This window comes from Budorcas taxicolor, chromosome 7 (genome assembly GCF_023091745.1).
Source record: "Budorcas taxicolor isolate Tak-1 chromosome 7, Takin1.1, whole genome shotgun sequence".
NCBI lineage: Eukaryota > Metazoa > Chordata > Mammalia > Artiodactyla > Bovidae > Budorcas > Budorcas taxicolor.
Window position 1 is genome coordinate 3,175,169 of NC_068916.1, and position 16,342 is coordinate 3,191,510.

Consider the following 16,342-nt stretch of genomic DNA (forward strand, 5'->3'; position numbering starts at 1 on the left):
CATGTTGAGCTTTAAGCCAACTTTTCCACTCTCCTCTTTCACTTTCATCAAGAGGCTCTTTAGTTCTTCTTTGCTTTCTGCTATTAGAGTGGAGTTATCTGCATATCTGAGGTTATTGGTATTTCTCCTGGCAGTCTGGATTCCAGCTTGTGCTTCATCCAGTCCAGCATTTCTCATGATGTCCTCTGCATATAAGTTAAATAAGCAGGGTAACAATATACAGCCTTGACATACTCCTTTCCCCGTTTGGAACCAGTTGTTGTTCCATGTCCAGTTCTAACTGTTGCTTCCTGATTTGCATACAGAAGAGGCAGGTCAGGTGGTCTGGTATTCCCATCTCTCTCAGAATTTTCCACAGTTTATTGTTATCCACACAGTCAAAGGCTTTGGAATAGTCAATAAAGCAGAAATAGATGTTTTTCTGGAACTCTCTTGCTATTTCGATGATCCAGTGGATGTTGGCAATTTGATCTCTGGTTCCTTTGCCTTCTCTAAATCCAGCTTGAACATCTGGAAGTTCATGGTTCATGTATTGCTGAAGCCTGGCTTGGAGAATTTTGAGCATTCCTTTACTAGCATGTGAGATGAGTGCAATTGTGTGGTAGTGCATTTGAGTATTCTTTGGCATTGCCTTTCTTTGGGATTGGAATGAAAACTGACCTTTTCCAGTCCCATGGCCACTACTGAGTTTTCCAAATTTTCTGGCATATTGAGTGCAACACTTTCACAGCATCATCTTTTAGAATTTGAAATAACTCAGTTGGAATTCTATCACCTCCACTAGCTTTGTTCGTAGTGATACTTCCTAAGGCCCACTTGACTTCCCATTCCAAGATTTCTGGCTCTAGGTGAGTGATCATCCCATCATGATTATCTGAGTCTTGAAGATCATTTTTGTACAGTTCTTCTGTATATTCTTGCCACCTCTTCTTAATATCTTCTGCTTCTGTTAGGTCCATACCATTTCTGTCCTTTATTGTGCTCATCTTTGCATGAAATGTTCTCTTGGTATCTCTAATTTCCTTGAAGAGATCTCTAGTCTTTCCCATTCTATTGTTTAAAACTCTTCAAATAAAATGGGAACCTAGAACCTACCTCAACATAGCGAAGGCCATATATGATAAGCCTATAGCAAACATTATTCTCAATGGTGAAAAACTGAAAGCATTCCCCCTAAGATCAGGAACAAGAGAATGGTGTCCACTTTCACCACTATTATTCAGCATAGTTCTGGAAGTCCCAGCTACAGCAATCAGAGAAGAAAAATAAATAAAAGGAATCCAAATCAGAAAAGAAGAAGTCAAGCCCTCACTGTTTGAATATGACATGAATATACGTAGAAAACCCTAAAGAGTATCAGAAAGTTACTAGAGCTGATCAGTGAATTTAGCAATGTTGCAGGATATAAAATCAATATGTAGAAATCCCTTGCATTTCTATATACTAACAATGAAAAATCAGAGAAATTAAGGAATCAATCCCATTCACCATTGCAACAAAAAGAATTAATTATCTAGAAATAAACTTACCTAAGGAGACAAAAAGAACTGTAAACAGAAAATTATAAGACACTAATCAAAGAAATCAAAGATGACAGAAACAGATGGAGAGATATTCCATGTTCCTGTAGAAAGAATCAATATAGTGAAAATGACTATTTTACCAAATGCATCTACAGATTCAGTGCAGTCTCTATCAAGTTACCAATGACGTTTTCCATAGAACTAGAACAAAGAATTTCACAATTTACATGGAAACACAAGAGACCCCGAATAGCCAAAGCAGTCTTGAGAAAGAAGAGTGAAGCTGAAGGAATCAACCTTCCTGACTTCAGATTATACCACAAAGCTACAGTCATCAAGACAGTATGGTACTGGCACAAAAACAGAAATACAGATCAATGAAACAAGATAGAAAGCCCAGAAATAAACACATGCACCTATGGGTACCTTATCTTTGACCAAGGAAGCAAGAATATATGGAGCAAAGACAGCCCCTTCAATAAATGGTGCTGGGAACACTGAACAGCTCCATGTAGAAGAATGAAATTAGAACACTTCCTAATGCCATATACAAAGATAGACTCAAAATGGACTAAAGACCTAAATGTAAGACCAGAAACTATAAAACTCTTAGAGGAAAACGTAGAACACTTGATGACATAATTCAAAGCAAGATCCTCTATGACCCACGTCCTAGTGTAACAAGTAAAAACAGAAGTAAACAAGTGGGACCTGATTAAACTTAAAAGCTTTTGCACAGCAAAGGAAACTATAAGCAAGGTGAAAAGATAACCCTCAGAATGGGAGAAAATAATAGCAAATGAAACAGCTGACAAAGGCTTCATTTCCAAAATATACAAGCAGCTCATACAACTCAATACCAGGAAAACAAACAACCCAATGAAAAAGTGGGAAAAATACCTAAACTGACATTTCTCCAAAGAAGACATACAGATGGCTAGCAAACACATGACAAGATGCTCAACATCACTCATTAGAGAAATGCAAATCAAAACTACAATGAGATATCACCTCACACTGGTCAGAATGGCCAACATCAAAAAGTCTATAAACAATAAATGCTGGCAAGGGTATGGAGAAAAGGGAGCCCTCTTGCACTGTTGATGGGAATGTAAATTAATATAGCCACTATGGAAGACAGTATGGAGATTCCTTAAAAAAACTAGGAATAAAATCACCATATGACCCAGCAATCCCACTCCTAGGCATATACCATGAGGAAACCAAAATTGAAAAAGACACATGTATCCCATTGTTCATTGCAGCACTGTTTACAATAGCTAGAACATGGAAGCAACCTGGATTTCCATTGACAGATGAATGGATAAAGAAGTTGTGGTACGTATACACAATGGAATATTACTCAGCCATAAAAAGGAATGCATTTGAGTCAGTTCTAATGAGGTGGATGAACCTAGAACCTATTATACAGAGGGAAGTAAGTCAGAAAGAGAAAGATTACTATCATGTTCTAATGCACATATATGGAATCTAGGAAAATTATAACTGGAGTTACTTACAGGGCAGCAATGGAGAAACAGACATAGAGAATAGACTTTTAGACATGAGGAGAGGGGAGGAACGGGTGAGGTGTATGGAAAGAGTAACATGGAAATTTACGTTACCATATGTAAAATAGATAGCTAATGGGAATTTGCTATATGGCTCAGGAAACTCAAACAGGGGCTCTGTATCAACCTAGAAGGGTGGGATAGGGAGAGCGGTTCTAAAGGGAAGGGAATATATGTATACCTATGGCTGATTCATGTTGACATTTGACAGAAAACAACAAAATTCTGTAAAGCAATTATCCTTCAATAAGAAAATAAATTAATTTTTTTAAAATCAGACATGCCTGCCATATTAGCCAGCCTTCCCTGCTTCATAGCTGTTTGACCCAGCAGAAAGGAAGCACAGATCCTTACAAAGACCTGTGTACTGTTTGAAATGTAAAGTGTATTATTTGTTTTTAGCTTTATTTATTACTGCCAAAACTGCCTCATCAACAGGGAAAAGGGTAAATAAGTTGTGGTACAATGGGATACTACATAGCATAAGAAGGAAGTGAACTATTGATGCGTGCAGCAACATGGGTTAATCTCAGGATAATTGTGCTGAGTGAACGAAAGCATACAGAAAACAGTATATAGTATCATTCTGTTTATATAAAACTCAAAAATATAAACCATAGTAGCAGAAAGTAAGTCATAGAGGATGAAGTGAAAGGATGGCAGGAAGGGGTTAGGAAGAGACACAAGGAAATTTGGGAAGGATGATAGACTGTGTTGATTATTGTAATGCTTTCATGGGTCAAGTTACAACTTCAAATTGTACACTTTATGTAATTTAAGTCAGTTATATTTCTATAAGGCTGTTTTTGAAATTTGTGTATGTATGCATGTATATGTATGGATGCATGTATGTGATTGAGGGGACTCGTAGATTAAAGAAGACTTGAGAGACATAGCCACCAGATGGCATGTTTAGACTTTGCTATATCCTGACTCAAGCAAGCCAACTATAGTAAGACATTCTGGAGGCACCTGAGGAAATAGTTTGAGTGTTCGATTATGTTGATTAATTGTTAATTTTGTTAGGTAAGACAGTAGCACCAAACAAAAGCCCGTATCTGTTAGACACAGTTCACTTGGTATGAGTTTATGGGTGAGAGCATACAGTGCTTGTGATGTGCCCTTGAAATCCTCTAGGACAATAATGAGAGGGGAATTGATGAAAAATAGAGTGAAATATTGATAATTGAAACTCAATGATGAGTACTTTAAAGGCTCATTAAATTCTTTTTTCTTTTGTGTACTTTGAAGTGCCTCCTAAAATTTTCTGTTGTTTTTGTTTCATCCTCAGGATAAAATCCAAGGTCTCCCTTGTTTTAGCCTCTTATCATACTACTACAGCCCCATCATCTGCCTTCTATCACAGTTTAGGATCTGGTTATATGCAAGGTGACCATCTGTCCCAGTGTGCCTGCAGTCCTGGTTTGCACCTATTGTCCCAGTATAATTGTTGACAAGGTCCTCTCACTCTCAGAACATTCTAATTTGAGCAATAAAATATATGCTCACCATAGTTACAGTTATATCAATCTGTAATTTCCCTCACATACCTGTGCCTCTTACTTGTTTGTCTTTACTGGACTAGTCCTTGGTCCAGAGTCCCCCTTCCTGTCCCAGTGCTTTCCTTATCTAACTCCTTCCGACTCCTTTCCAAGCCTTAGAGAGTTGCGTGATTTAACTCGTTTAAATAAATGAGAAAAACTCAAGCTCAGAAAGGTGAGTGTACCTTCCTAAGATCATGGAGCATAGCAGTGGTAGTCAGAAGCAGAGCTCATGACTGCATCCCTTCCCCCACACACTGATATTGATAAGCAGTTTTAAGGAGTTTTAGAGATATCCTTCCACAAAGACAGAGCTTGTATGTCTAATAATTAGTGTGTCACCCTTGGAGCAGAATAAGCAAGCTATTGGAACAGTGGCAGTAGCTCTGACGTGTATAAGAACTAAATACTGATAATGTTTGAAATGTTTGTTAGATACAAAATGCATTGGTGATTATGACACCTGGCTTTTTTTTTTTTTTTTACTATATACACTTATTTACCAGAATGCTAAATCTGGGGGAAACTGCCAGTTGTTCTGACTTTTTAATTGCTTTCTTGGAATCCTTTCATATGATATGACTTGGAAAGTAATGTAGGATAATAGGACTTTATATGTTCATTTTAAAATAAAGAATATCGTCTAGAGTATATATTAAAAGTTATCATGGGAAGGAAAAAGGTCTGTCTGGTGATGGATATTGAGTTACTGTGATCATTTCAAAACATATGCAAGTATTGAATCGTTACGTTGCATACCTGATATTAATATAATGTGTATATCTGTTATAACTCACTAAAAATTGTAATAAAGTTTGCTGAAATAAGAAAAATCCAGAGATTTTTGCACTTAACATCTGTTTTTCTTTGCTATTTTCATAGCGTCGTCTTGGAGATGCAGCCAAGAAAGCCATCAGCAAATTGACAACCAGGACAGTGAAAAAGGGTGATAAGGTACAGTAATGAAATCACTTTAGCACTGTAAAAACAGTAAAGTATTTTGCTTTTTATTTGGTAGGTGACAATACATACTAACCATTTGTGTCTCCTCCATTAAGTTTTCCATTTACTTCAAGCATACTATCTAATGCTTTATTGTAAACTAACATCTCTTGGAAATCTTATTCTTAGTATGCCTGTCATCTGGAGATCCTCCATACAGTTTTCTAATTTTCCTGGACTTTTAATGTTCTTATCATCATTAGCTTCACTGAACTACTTACAATTTCCCTAGCTGTGCTCTTCAACACTTTTCTTCTGCTAAAACCTAGCATGCTTTGGGGTTCTTCGGTAAAGAGCCGGGAATGTGCATTCTCTTCCTGTGCTTTCTAAGACTTTGCGTCTCTCTTTTATGTTTTAATTCTTCGCAGTTCGTGGAGAACTGGAGACCCACATCCAGGGGGTGGTGGTTAACATGGCACTTCCTCTACAGTTGGCTAAGCAGTTTGAAAGAAGGGCGCAGTTTGCTAGAGTTGGGCCTGGAAGCTTACGGGGAATAAATCAGAGAGGCAATGATAGAAGCTATCTATGGCTGAAATTACTAACCTCAGTTCTTCAGTCAGATCGCAAAACTTGGTGGAGTCCTGCTTCTGCTTTCTGTGGACAAAAATAGCAACTTAATGTGAGATCCTATATTCAATATATTCAAGGCTATCTAGAATTTAAAAATTGTGTCTCTGAAGGCATAAAAACCAAACCTGTCTTCTGCTAAAAACCAACTAATTTTTTATCGAAGAGCTCTGGAAGGATAATTACAGATAATTCTCCATCCTGTTTTAAGTTTTACCACTTTCTTGACTTTACTCATTTTTATTCCCACTTCCTTGACACCCTACATCTAGTTTCCCTTGTCACAGCTCCAAAAGGTAGAAATATTTTCAGTGAACTTCATGGTACACGAAAGAAAAAACTAAAAATACTTGCAGAAAATATATGTAGCATCTCAAAAACTGTACTTCACGCCAGAGGAGTGATCACCCATATAAATGCTTTTTTGATCTGATAGCCTTCAGCTGCCACATTAATTTGAATTTCTCTGGAGCCCATTCACCTTATCCATCCTACTTTGTCCCCCATGCTAACCATCTTTCCTTATTAAAGCCAACACTTTTTCTTAGTTTGTATCTCCTAGACCTGTCAACAGTTGTCCTGCTGAGTTTGAGTCCAAGGGGCAGTGACGCAGCAAGCAGTGTTGCCTTTTCTGGTAGAGCTGTGCTAATGACAGGCAGGGGAACCCTTCCCCAGTCCAGAGGAGGCAGAGATCAGTTACCCTTGTTGACCAAGCACCTGGCAGACTCTTCCTGAACCTTGATCAAGACCTAGTATAGAGTCGAATCCATGGCTGTTCTCTGTCCCAGATCTCCCATCCTTGGGGCAGGTCTTGTGGTGGCTCACCACCTTTCCTGCCGGTACTTAACTTTGTGGTGAGATGAGTGTCCTGGTGAGGAAAACATACTCAGAATACTGATGCAGCCGTGGTGGGGAGAAGATGATCCAAGGTGATGGCTGATTTGAATCTTGAAAAACATTATTATTCTGATTTCTAAGATATTTCACAAACAGAATTAGTAATAATTGTTATACTGTAATTTAAAAACAAATTAGATTGGCCTGCATACAATTTGGGTTGACACAGTTAAGCAGTTGGAAACATATTACATTTTTTATAACTTTTCTTTCTATAATCACCTGTTTACCATAGTTGCCACAGGAGAAATTTTAGCTGGATCGTATGTCCTCCATTTAGGTACTTTTAGGAGTAGTGTGTAACTTTTGTTCCCATGCTTTGCATTTCAGGAAACAGACCCAGACTTCGATCATTGTGCAGTCTGCATAGAAAGCTATAAACAGAATGATGTTGTCCGGATTCTGCCCTGCAAGTATGTCGGCTTTCTTTGTTTAAAGTAGAATGGTACTAATGTGATTTGTGTATCTCCCTTTTGGAGTGGGTATCCGTTTGCTTTTGAGAGCCATTCTTACCCACAACTTTTCTGGTAGGAAGAGGCCTGGCTGCACACTGAACGTAGTGGTAAACAGAAATAATACAGAAGGACATCTTTATGCTGGCCCTGCCATTTCTGAGTCTGGCGGCCCTGGCAGCTCTACTGCAGACTTCAGCAAGAACTGACTGCAAACCTTCTCTAGTTAAGAGAAAAATGGCTGGGGTGCATCAGTAGCCTAAAAGCAGTAAGGTCAAGAATTTTTATTTCTGTGATTTCTGTGGGTTTCAGATCTAGCCACTGATCCTCTCCTTCTCAGATCAAGGGTTCATCACTAGTCCCTCCAATAAAGCCTCAGCAGTGTCCACTTGGTACTGGGTACCAGAACTCTGCATTGGCAGGTGGCTTCTTTACCACTAGGCCACATGGCAGAAAGTGAAGAGGAACTAAAGAACCTGTTAATAACGGTTAAGGAGGAAAGTGAAAGAGCCACCTTAAGACTAAATATTAAATTAGGATCATGGCATCCGGCTCCATTACTGTATGGCAAATAGAAAGGGAGAAGATGAAAGCAGTGACAGATTTCCTCTTCTTGGGCTCCAAAATCACTGCAGATGGTGACTGCAGCCGTGAAGTCAGAAGACTATTGCTTCTTGGCAGGAAAGCGATGACAAACTGAGACAGTGTGTTGAAAAGCAGGGATATTACTCTGCCGACAGGAGTCCATAGAGTCAAGGTTATGGTCTTCCCAGTGGTCAGGTATGGTTGTGAAAGCTGGACCATAAAGAAGGCAGAACGCCAAAGAATTTATGCCTTTGAAGTGTAGTGCTAGAAAAGACTCCTGGAAGTTCCTTGGACAGCGAGGAAGTCAAACCAGTCAGTCTTAAGGTAGATCAGTCCTGAATATTCCCTGGAAAGACTGACCCTAACGGTGAAGCTTCAAGATTTTGGTCATCTTACGCACGCAGACAACTCATTGGGAAAGTCCCTGATGCTAGGAAAGATCGAGGGCAGAAGGAGACAAGAGCATCAGACGATGATGTGGTTGGATGGCATCACCGATGCAGTGAACATGAACTTGGGAAAACTTCAGGAGATGGTGAGAGACAGGGAGGCCTGGCATGCTACAGTTCATGGGGTCACAAAGAGTCAGACATGAGTGGGCAACTGAGCAACAACCAGAACTCCAGGGCTTGGGTTAAGCCTTTGACTGGCCTTGGCTGCGTGAAGCGGGGGGCTGCTACGTGCTGTGTGCCTGCCCCAGGTCAGGCACTCTGCTCTGTGCAGTTTGCATCCGCTCTCTCCCCGCTGTCCAGTGAGGTGTGGGGAAGCCAGTAGTGGAGCTTCCGGGGTCAGGGTCACGTGACTCGGAAATGACAGCGCTGGTATAAAAATGTCCTTCTGCATTATTTCTACTCTTTACAGAGGGCCACATGCCTCCCTCAGAAAGGAGGATGTTCACCTGCACTCTGGTGCCCCCAAAAGAGTGTGTGGATTTCTACCATGGTGCTATGCCAAGCTCGGGAGTATGAAACATTAAGATACACAGTCTGAGCACTGATTGGAAAAAATACGAAGTCACCTACCGAGAAGCCTAAAATCAAAAGCCTTCTCCCCTTCTCGTTGAAAACTCATTCACATATCTCTTACCTTCTAATAATATGGAACACATGAATGAATAAAATAATCAGTAGCATTTGTCTCTGTGAGGCTACTGGTGTTAATTTACTTATTCACAAAGTTATACATTTTGAATCCAGAGAGATCTGGGTTTCTTTAAATCATGAATAATTCCATATATGGAAACGGAAAAACCAGGATTCTGGAAGTCACGTCATTTAGTTTACATGTTAAGGAAACCCTATAAAACTAAATGTCAGCTGTCCTGTAGAAAATTAAATTATCTAATTATAGTTTTTCAGATCTAAAACCTTGAAGCTAAAGGAAATACACATACAAACACAGTTGACGCCTGTACAACGCAGGTTTGAATTGCACCAGTTGACTTATTTCAGTAGTAAATACTGTAGTAATAGGTGATCAGCTGATGGTTGAATGTGCAGAACCATGAATACAGAAAAAAAGAAAGTGGAAGTGCTAGTCACTCAGTCGTGTATGACTCTGCAGCCCCTTGGACTGTAGCCCGCCAGGCTCCTCTCTCTGTGGGATTTCACAGGAGTGGGTAGCCATTCCCTTGTCCAGGGGATCTTCCCAACCCAGGGACCGAACCTGGGTTTCCTGCATTGCAGACAGATTCTTTACCATCTTAGCCAGCGGGGAAGCCCACGAATTCAGAGGGCTGACTGTAAGGTTATAAGATTTTCAACTTGAGTGGGCGTCGGCACCCTAACCACTGCCCCTCCACATTTGTTCAAGGATCAGCTGTACACATCAGGGGAAACAGTAGCGGATACTTTATAAAGCATAATCAGCTCTTACTTGCTTTTAAAAACTGTTTTTACCTTGCGCAGATATCTTTTGAAACTGGAATAGCCAGGAAGAAGTCAAGTCTTTGCAGATTCTCTGTCTTTCTGTCTCAGTCCAGGGGCCCCTAGGACTATCTGGGACCTAAGAATGAAGGCTTCCAAAGCTGTTAATGGTAATTAGTAAGGTGACAGTGTTTTCCTCAGGGGAGCCTCAGCTGAAACTAGACTATACTGGGAAATTTGTTCTGTATTCTTTCTGTCCTTCAAGAATTGGCTTTTCTAGAGTCTCATTCCTGGTTCTCTTGTTTCCTTCCAAAGGTCAAGAATCAATGGGGAGCTTTCAGAAATACATACTGAGGGGAGCCCCAGGCTTGTTTGTTTTTATTAAGTACCGGGGTGACTCTGATGCTGCAGGGCCATGCCATCTATTGAAATGTGGAGCTGTGCTTGACCTTAGAAATTTCTTAGAATTTGACCTACCACCAAAGGAAGGGATCTCAACTTCTGTATTTGTTGTCTGCTTTCGAGTATTAGAATTGGACAAACAGCATTTTTTTTGCACCTGTGGTTAAGACACTGCTCACAGGATTGTCTTTTATTCCTGGACCATTGTCTAGATGACACTTCCCCTTTTAGTTTGAAGGTAGCTGTAGCTTTCTCTGTGTTGCACAGCCTGCTCAGCAGAACATTTCCTCTAACTGAGCTGGGGACAATAGCATGATTCTGAGGTGTAGTAAAAAACTAACTTTGCAATCAAGCAACGTTTTGTATGACCCAAGTTGACAATGTTTTACCTAGAGCAAGGTCTTTCCACCCGGGCACTGTTGACATTCGGGACCAGACATTTCTTTGTTGGGCAGGCTTGAGGGGCTCCCCCTGCATTGCGAGTTACTTAGCAGTATCTTTGGCTCCACTTAGTAGGTGCCAGTAACACCCCCCACTCATGGCCATTGACAACCACAAATGCCTCCAGTTGAGGACGCCTAACCTAGAGAATGGCTCCACACAAATACTCATCTTTATTCCACATCTTCTCCAAGCCTCTGTTTTCCCATGGATCCCTCTCAGGTACCTTTGAATTAACAACTCTTGTGTGCTTCTTGCTCTGGTCTCTCTCCCTCAGATACTCTGCCTTCCCTTTGTAGTCTTTGGGTCATTAAAACTGGTCTGATGTGTGACTCGGCTATGTCTTCTCTAGCTCTGGTTGCCGGACAGCTCTGGTGCCTGGAAGGCTAGCTGGGCCTGGAGCACTGCCCAGAGCCCCTCTTTTCCCCTGGTCATCTCTCCCTTCTCCTCACGCAGCACATCCAGGGGTATCTATTCTCCTTAAACATCTTCACTCATCCCTTTATTCTTCACTCTCATCAGATAACTTCACCATTATCTTCACAGAAACCAATGGCTGTTAGTTGAAATTCTCCTGGCTTACTGATCCTAAGCCTTCACGCGTACCTGCCTCCACACCCACCCTTGCAACCTTGCTTCCCTTCAGGATAGAGGACCGCGTCCTTGGTTCTAATGTGCTTTTTCAACCCAGGCCTCTGTGTGCCAACACCTTCCCATCCTTGAGACCTAGCTCTATTGACTCCTTGCTCCCTCCAGTTCTTGTTCTTTCTGTCTCTTCCCAGCATTTCATCACACTCAAGCATTTCCTCTCCAGTTTGTATAACTCTCTTTCAAACCCAACTCTGAAGCTGTGCCACCCTACAGCTTCTCCCTTTTATAGCCAGATTCTGAAAATCAGCTGCACTCACTGTCTCTTCCCAAGTAAGGCAGGAAGAAAGTACAGGTGCCTTTATGTCTGTTTGTCCTTCCTTTTAACATACCTACCCCAAGACTGAACTAAAACTTTCTGCAGAGAGCAAACCTCTCGTGGATTGCTGCTTCTTGCTGCATGGCCTTTACTCTTTACCTTTGTCATGTTAATTTCCTGAGGACAGATGGCAGTCAGCACCACACTGGGACCTCCTCCTCGTGTCAGCTGATCAGTCAGCCGTCCTCTGGATGTTAGCCAACACATCTTAGAAACTGGAAAACTGATGCCCTGTTTTGCACCTCTTCTATTTAAAGGTCAGCCACAAAATTTTTAGTGCTTAAAAACACTTTTCAGAAGTAGAGTGCTGCAGCTCGGCTCATTGTATGTCTAAGATGCCACCTCGGAAGCTAAAGTGGGTCAGTCACCTGGCGGCTGGCAGAGGCACTGTTGTGATGCCCCCTCCTCAGAGGGAAAGCCTATTTAAACAGTGTCTCCTGCCAGTCCTAGTTCGGGGAAAAGAGGAGTTCCTGTCTCTGACCTTTAGTAATCCTGAATCCTTTTATATTTGCCAGGTTCTTGCACGGCACCAAGAGGCTGCAGAGCTGTGAAAACAACTCGCCTTCAATGTAGACGCCTCACCCCACCCCCAGCCATTGTTCTGATCACTCTAGCTTACAGTGTGTTGGGAAGTAGGAGTGGGAAGGCATTGTGTTTTAATGTTACTGGTTTTGTTCCCTTTTCTGTTCTATACTTCCACATATCCCAAAGTATTTCTGTATCCCAGAGTGTCTCTAATAGGAATAAAGGACTTTTCTGAAGCTCTGATACACTTGTCCTTTACACGTTTCACTGTTCCTCAACGCATCACCCGCTTTCCATCCGTGTACACCGCTCAGCCCTAAGTGTGTTGGGCCCTTTTCTGTGTTTATGTGCGTTTTTATTGTTCGGGTCTTTTTAGAACAGTGGGAAGGGGTTCTTTCCAGGTCTGACTGGCCCCACGTGCCCCTCTGAGGTGTCTGTGGATGCCTTTCATACATCTCCAGGCCTGTAAGAGGTCACTCTGGCACGGGTGTGCAGAGACCCGAGGCACGCTGAAGTGTTCTGACCGTGTAGCAGTTGTGTGGAATATTGGCATTACTTTGCCTGGTTGTATGCTTAATAATACCTTTTATTTGCATATCCTTGGTGCCTTTTCTAAGTTTTCCACTTACTGCTCCAAACAGCCTCACGAGTTGGATGGCAGGCAGCCTTCCCCCCTGTGCTTCTCCCCCGCAGTGTTCAGATGAGACAGCTGGTAGTCAGAAAGTGCTGTTTGTCACAGCTCAGGCTGTCGTAGAAGCAGAACTTTGCCCAGGAGGAAGGGAAGGCCATGTGGAGTCTGGTTAACAGCAGACCCGAGGAGACAGAAGCAAGAGGTCAAGAAAACAGGTGACGAACAAGAGATGGGCAAATACAGGGCAGCCCTTCACCACAGAGCTGTCAGTGGCCCGAGGGAGAGTGATGGGCTGGTGTCAGGAGGGCCAGCAGGTGAAGAGAGGTGTGCTGTGGGAATTAGACTGATGCTTTCTGGGCCAGCTGCAGGAGCTAGACTGTTGAAATCCTGGAAAGAGCGTGGCTGGAGGAAGAAGTTTGGGAGGGAGGGAGGAAGGGGCAGCTTGCTGGCTGGGGTGGGGACTGAGGGTGGGAAAGCCATAGGGTGGGCAGATAGCCTAAAGGAAAAGGGTTTTTTATGGAGAAAAAAAAAAAAACTTTCTGATTTTGAGTTAGCTAAGGAAGAGAGGCTTTCTTTCCCAGCTTGTCCCTGGAGAACTTGGTCTTCGTTTCCCTTCATTACAGTGCTCCACAGGGAACCAGACACTTTCTTCTGGATCAGCAAACCTACAAGGGAACACTTAAGGACCTTGACATAAGAGAAATCCGTTTATAACTAAGGTTAAAGGGACAGAGAACACTCAACTTACACAGCTTTAAAAATTACGGGATTAAACCATTTTGTTCGTTCCAAATAACCAGTAATAGAAAAGAAAAGCTAGGTAATAAGAAAAGAGGAAAGCGGAAACACTGGTAAGAAGGGAAGGTAAAAACCAGCAGTGCTGACTTAAACCAGGATTTCCACAGACAACTGGTTCAGGTCAGCTCCCCAACACCACAGTGGCTGCACCAGAGGTCACACAACCTTCTCTTCTGTCACCTGCCAACTGGCCCAAGTCCACTGTCCACACTGCATCGAACTGGCTGAGAGCACCTTCCCAGCCCCCCATCTCTGCCAATGCTGACAAAACCCTCATTGGTCCATAGACCTCCCAGAAACATTGCCAAATAAAGGCAGATGCACCCTTGCAGTGAGGAGGAGCTGTCATTCATGTAAGACCTAAAGGGGTCTGTATCTGAAAAAAGGACTGGAGGCCTGTTCTTATCTTTCTTAGGCCAGCCACAGCCAACACCGTTCACAGCTGCTGGGGAATAGTCCCCACCTCTGAGAATACCCTCAGTGGAATTCTGGGGCAAGCCTTTATCTCCCTTTCAGAGTACACTCTAGGTGCAAGGAAGAGTAAACAGACGTGACAATGTGTTATGTATACTGAGTTTAGGCCTTGCCTATGGTTTGATGACTTTCACCTCTTAAGTGGAAACCTTCGGGGATGATGAGGTTCTGATTCATTGTGTAAGTTTCAGACTGTGTGTACTAAGTCGCTTCAGTCGTGTCTGACTGTTTGCGACCCCATGGACTGTAGCCCACCAAGCTCCTCTGTCCATGGGATTCTTCAGGCAAGAATACTGGAGTGGGTTGCCAAGCCCTCCCACGGGAGATTCGCAACCCAGGGATGGAACTGGAGTCTCTTATGTCTCCCACACTGGCAGGCGGGTCCTTTACTGCTAGCACCACCGTTGAGTTGCCAGTATCTTCATTCTTGGGCTTCTCAGGTGACTAAGTGGGTAGAGAAGCTGCTTGTCATGCAGGAGATGTGGGCAGAGCTGGACACGACTGAGCACGCACGCACGCACATCTTGATTCTTACCCCAAAAAGTGGGCACAAGGCTACCGAGGGATGACCGGTTATTTGGGTTGAAACTGTAAGCGTGAATGTTTCTTCCAAATCCCAATTAAAACAGTGAGTTTTCTAAATCTCGTACTTTTATAAATCAAAGCTGTGTTTTAAAACAGGTATATATATTTTGAAAAGGTATACGTAACTACTTATAAGCTAATATATAAATTACAAATTAACAACATTTAAAAAGCATATGATGGTTCAACTTGGTATCTTTCTCAGAATTTCTTTTATCTTATCCCGAGACTATGATAAGCCAATGGTGCCCGGAATGCCTGTCCTGGCCCCTGTCTCTGCCCCTGCCCCTGCCCCATTGGCCAGGACTCTGGGGCTTCCTTGTGGCCTCATTTCAGGTTCTCAGAGCTACCACAGGGAGGTACAGGAGCTTTAGAAATGATTTCAACAGCTCCCTCACTGTCTTTTCTCCTTTCCATAGGGCACAGGCAACTTCTTCAAGAATGCAAAGCCCTCCATGACTTATTTCCAGTCACAAGGATGTGACTGTCCACTCTCTGGAATAAAAATCACCCATCCTCTCTCCCTTCAACATTTCAGCTAAAAACTGCTGGTTAAATGTTATCTGATTTCTAAGCACAGCTCATCCCTAAAAATAGTCCCAACTACCCTGTAACTTTACAAGCATTTAACTTGGGTTGCTTAGAAGTCTTCTTTTTTTTTTCATTTCATTTACTTATTTTTTTGTTTTTACCTTTGGTGTATTTTTTTTAATTGGAGGAAAATTGCTTTTATAGTGTTGTGTTGGTTTCTGCTATACAACAACATAAATCAGCCATAATCAGACATATATCACCTCCCTCTTGAGCATCCCTCCCCTCCCGCCTCCCCACCCATCTAGGTACTCACAGAGTGCCAGGCTGGGCTCCCTGTCTATCTGTTTTACAAGAACTCTTTAATTAATGTTTTAAACAACATTTAAACAGAAGTCCATGAAACTAATTATATAGAATTAAACTCCTGGTTAATATTTAACTCCTGGTTAGTACTTCCCTGGTGGCTCAGACAGTAAAGCGTCTGTCTACCATGCGGGAGACCTGGGTTCGATCCCTGGGTCGGGAAGATGCCCTGGAGAAGGAAATGGCAATCCACTCCAGTACTATTGCCTGGAAAATCCCATGGACAGAGGAGCCTGGTAGGCAACAGTCCATGGGGTCGCAAAAGAGTCGGACACGACTGAGTAACTTCATTTCACTTTACTTCACTTAGTATTTTTGAAATTCTGTTTTTCTGCTTTAGATATTGGAAACAACTGATTTATAAGATACAGTTATCTTGATTCTTAGTAAATTTCCTACTTCTCAAATCTTTGTTTGGAATTTGGTGGAGTAAAACCACACAGCCAAATACTACTTATCAGTTCTCATTATACAGTGCTATTAACATATGAGATTGGGTTTAGGAGATTTTCTGCCAGTTCTGTTCTAGTACATCCCCAGTATTTGTCTCTTGGGACCAAACAGACTAACTAAAAATTTCATTTATTTACATTTTGACCTAAGAGTTTTTCAGGATATA

At 42.1% G+C, this 16,342-nt stretch overlaps 1 protein-coding gene across 1 annotated transcript in view; it reads left to right on the plus strand.

The window, feature by feature from the left end:
- The window catches only part of RNF130 (ring finger protein 130), a 139,903-nt gene that overhangs the window by 107,889 nt on the left and 15,672 nt on the right, over positions 1 to 16,342 (plus strand). Inside the window, exons 4-5 of the mRNA XM_052642910.1 lie at positions 5,518 to 5,589; positions 7,432 to 7,514. Of these exons, the coding sequence (XP_052498870.1) occupies positions 5,518 to 5,589; positions 7,432 to 7,514 (155 nt within the window). The remainder of the gene's footprint in view (positions 1 to 5,517; positions 5,590 to 7,431; positions 7,515 to 16,342) is intronic.